The sequence below is a fragment of the Octopus bimaculoides genome, chromosome 1 (genome assembly GCF_001194135.2).
Source record: "Octopus bimaculoides isolate UCB-OBI-ISO-001 chromosome 1, ASM119413v2, whole genome shotgun sequence".
Classification (NCBI taxonomy): Eukaryota; Metazoa; Mollusca; class Cephalopoda; order Octopoda; family Octopodidae; genus Octopus; species Octopus bimaculoides.
In genome coordinates this window covers 187,258,117-187,261,963 of record NC_068981.1, presented here as the reverse complement: position 1 = coordinate 187,261,963, position 3,847 = coordinate 187,258,117, and the positions used below count along the sequence as shown (strand labels likewise).

Sequence of the window (3,847 nt, the reverse complement as noted above, 5' to 3'; positions counted from 1 at the left end):
TGTATCCCTGCCCTGTAAAATTCTGTTGACTGTTCTTTGAGCCACTTCTTCACTACAGTTTTCACTTCCTCGTCACTGGACTGTCATCTCTTCGGCCCCATGAAAGAGGGTTTGAGAGGCAAACATTATTCCAGTGACGAGGAAGTGAAAACTGTAGTGAAGAAGTGGCTCAAATAACAGTCAACAGAATTTTACAGGGCAGGGATACATGCTCTCATTTGAAGGTGGAACATTGCTATTGAGAGAAACGGTGACTATGTTGAGAAGTAGGGATGTGATCCACAGAGGACCAGCTTCATTTTGATGTATGATACATGTTCCTGTGTTGGCAATTATACCTGTCCTAGACAAAATGGCATTACTTTTTGACTCACCCTCATATATATATGTGTGTGTGCGCATGTGCTTGGTTCTATTTCACTTCTTCATTATTTATTTGATAATCAATTAACTATTCAACCAATTGACTGATCAGTTGTTTGCTTAATCATTTGGTCAGTCAATCACTCAGTCAGGTTTATCAAACTCCTTTCATTGCCATTCACAATCTCGTTAATAACATGCCCTCTCTACTCATTATTTTCATTATTTGTCAGGAACACAGTCATGTACCTTGGTTGGTCATAATATATAAATATTTGCAGAAATGGAAAGACGAGGTCAGTAAGTTTTAAAATATTTATCTTAATAACTTTCTATCATATTTACTTCATGTAACCATAGCAACCCATGTTGCATAACATGTAGCCTATCTTTATGTTGCGTAAGATGAATCTTCATGGAATAGTTACTTGAGTTTTTGTGGTGGGGTTTTTTGCTCAGAAAAATATATAACTTCTAACTAACTTGTCAACTTGCTAAACCCCTTTTGTTATCCACTTGCTGTTACTTCGATGTTGATTATAAGGGCCACAAGAGACACAGGCAGGGCTGCATGGTTAAGAAGCTTACTGCCCAAACATGTTATCTTGGGTTCAGTCCCACTGCACGGTACTTTGAGCAAGTGTGTACTATAGTGCCAGGTCATCCTAAATCTTGTAAGCGGATTAGGTTCATGGAAACTGGAAGAAGCCCGTTATGTATATGTGTATGTTTTGATATCCCATAAACAAGCATCCAGCACCACATCAAAAGCACTCATGCCAGCGCCACATGTAAAAAGCACCTGCGCTGGTGCCATGTAAAAAGCCCCCAATACACTCTGTAAAATGGTTGGTGTTAGGAAGGGCATCTGGCCAGAGAAACCAAGCAAAACAAACGACTACAGCCTGGTGCAGCCCTCTGGCTTACCAGTTTATGTCAAACTATCCAATCCATGCCAGCAGTTTTCTGGCATGGATTGGAAAAAAGCATGTCTGGCCATGCAGAGAAATGTAACGTTGTTTGGAAACTGGTTGGAGTTGGCATCAGTAAAGGCATCCTGCCATAGAAAATTTGCCTCAACAAATTTCATCCAATCCCATGCAAGCAAGGACTAGTGGACATTAAATAACGGTGGTGTTGACAGATTTTTCAGAGTTTTGAAACAGACAAACAAAGGACCATATTTTTTTATCCACAATCGCTAAAATAATTTTTAAAAAAACAGCATAGGATACTAAACTCTGTTTGTGAAGACCTGTTGAGGCAAATGAAATCGATCCAAATTCGACGACTGGCACCCATGCCAACCTCTCCTTCATTGGACACTAAACTCGGCTTGCGAAGACCTGTTGGGGCAAGTGAAATCGAAATCGTGATGGCACGAGCACCGACCAAGCGTGATCATTGCCAGAGCAGCTGTCTGGCTTCCGTGCCAGTGGCATGTAAATAGCACCATTTGAGCATGATCGTTACCAGCGTCACCTTACTGGCACTTGTGCCAGTGGCACGTGAAAAAACATTCGAGCGAGGTCGTTGCCAGTGCCGCTGGACTGGCTCCTGTGCAGGTGGCACGTAAAAAACACCATTTGAGCGTGGCCATTGCCAGTACTGCCTAACTGGCCTTCGTGCCGGTGGCAGGTAAAAGCATCCACTACACTCTCGGAGTGATTGGCGTTAGGAAGGGCATCCAGCTGTAGAAACTCTGCCAGATCAGATTGGAGCCTGGCGTAGCCATCTGGTTCGCCAGTCCAGTCCTCCGTCAAATCATCCAACCCATGCTAGCATGGAAAACGGACGTTAAACAATGATGATATTGTACAGAGAAACTGTCTGCAATCATTGAAACACACAGTATTGGCTAAAAAAGAAGCCTACAAATATGTTCTAGAGTACATTAAAACAATGAAAGACTTTTAACATATTAATTTCTTGTTTGCTCAAGACTAAATATATTATCATGTATAAAAAATTTAAATATATTTCAGGAAATGTATCGACAAGGTAAGAGTTTCTTTCTGTTTCAATCGATTAATGTATATGTAATAAATTTTGAAATTAATATTCTTTTATCCCCAGCATAATGGTGAACCACCTAAAAATTACAAAGAGAAAACCCTTATGAAAGAAATGATCAAAAGTGGTAAGTAAAAATTTATTTGATTGACAAAGTTTAATTAATGATATAGGCGTGGGAGTGGCTGTGTAGTAAGTAGCTTGCTTACCAACCACCTTGGGCAAGTGTCTTCTACTATTGCCTCGGGCCAACCAAAGCCTTGTGAGTGGACTTGGTAGACGGAAACTGAAAGAAGCCCGTCATATACGTGTATATATATATATATATGTGTGTGTGTGTGTATATGTTTGTGTATCTGTGTTTGTCCCCCCAATTTCGCTTGACAACCAATGCTGGTGTGTTTACGTCCCCGTAACTTAGCGGTTCGGCAAAAGAGACCGATAGAATAAGTACTAGGCTTACAAAAATTAAAGTCCTGGGGTCAATTTACTCGACTGAAGGCGGTGCTCCAGCATGGCTGCAGTCAAATGACTGAAACAAGTAAAAAAGATTAAAAGATATATAATTAGCATGCTGGATGTAGTTGTTTGAGAGTTGGAACTGGTAAGAAAGAATATGTATCATCATGCAGGTCAGCTGTCTTGTTGGTGTAAAACGAAAGAAGATAACTGTGGACAACTACTCCAAAACCTCCAACTCCTATATCATCATCATCATTTAACGTCCACCTTCTATGCTGGACCAGGCGGAAACCTGCACCAGACGTCTGTGTCTGTTTTGGTACGATTTTTACGACTGGATGCCCTTCCTTACACCAACCACCCAGCAGAGTGGACCGAATGCTTTTTACATGACACAAGCACAGACGAGGTATCCAGATTATAAATTAACACGTATACCATTGGTGCTCTTGGTTTTGTGAATAAATGTCTAAATGACAATCTGGATAAACTGGGGTTTCCAGACAAAGAAATCAACCAACTCACTCACACATTATAATCTGTAAGTGGAACAGTTAAAATATGTAAAACTCTTCTCTAGTTCAAAATGTGATTCTGTCTTTGTTCTCAACGTTACAACAATGGAGCTTTGAATCTTTGTTAGAAACCAGTTCCTTCCTCACAGAATGACTTCAGATTGAAAATATAAGAGAACATGTATGGCTACTTTATGAATAATCCTTTCTACTATAGGCACAAGGCCTGAAATTTGGGGGAGGGGCCCAGTCGATTACATCGACCCCAGTGTTTCACTGGTACTTAATTTATCAATCCCAAAAAGATGAAAGGCAAAGTTGACCTCAGCAGAATTTGAACTCGGAACATAGTAACAGGCGAAATACCGCAAGCATTTCATCCAGCAAGCTAACAGTTTTGCCTGCTCGCTGCCTTGCTACTTTATAAATAATGGCAACCAATCAGGTGGGCCTCTGTTGCAGCTTTATGCTGTGGTGATAAAACTGTCAGCTAT

General features: G+C 40.7%; 1 protein-coding gene across 1 annotated transcript in view; it reads left to right on the top strand.

The window, feature by feature from the left end:
* LOC106883862 (NEDD8-activating enzyme E1 regulatory subunit) overlaps positions 1-3,847 on the top strand; it is a 29,980-nt gene that overhangs the window by 14,576 nt on the left and 11,557 nt on the right. The window contains exons 9-10 of the mRNA XM_014935000.2: positions 597-659; positions 2,440-2,503. Coding sequence (XP_014790486.1) covers positions 597-659; positions 2,440-2,503 — 127 coding nt within the window. The remainder of the gene's footprint in view (positions 1-596; positions 660-2,439; positions 2,504-3,847) is intronic.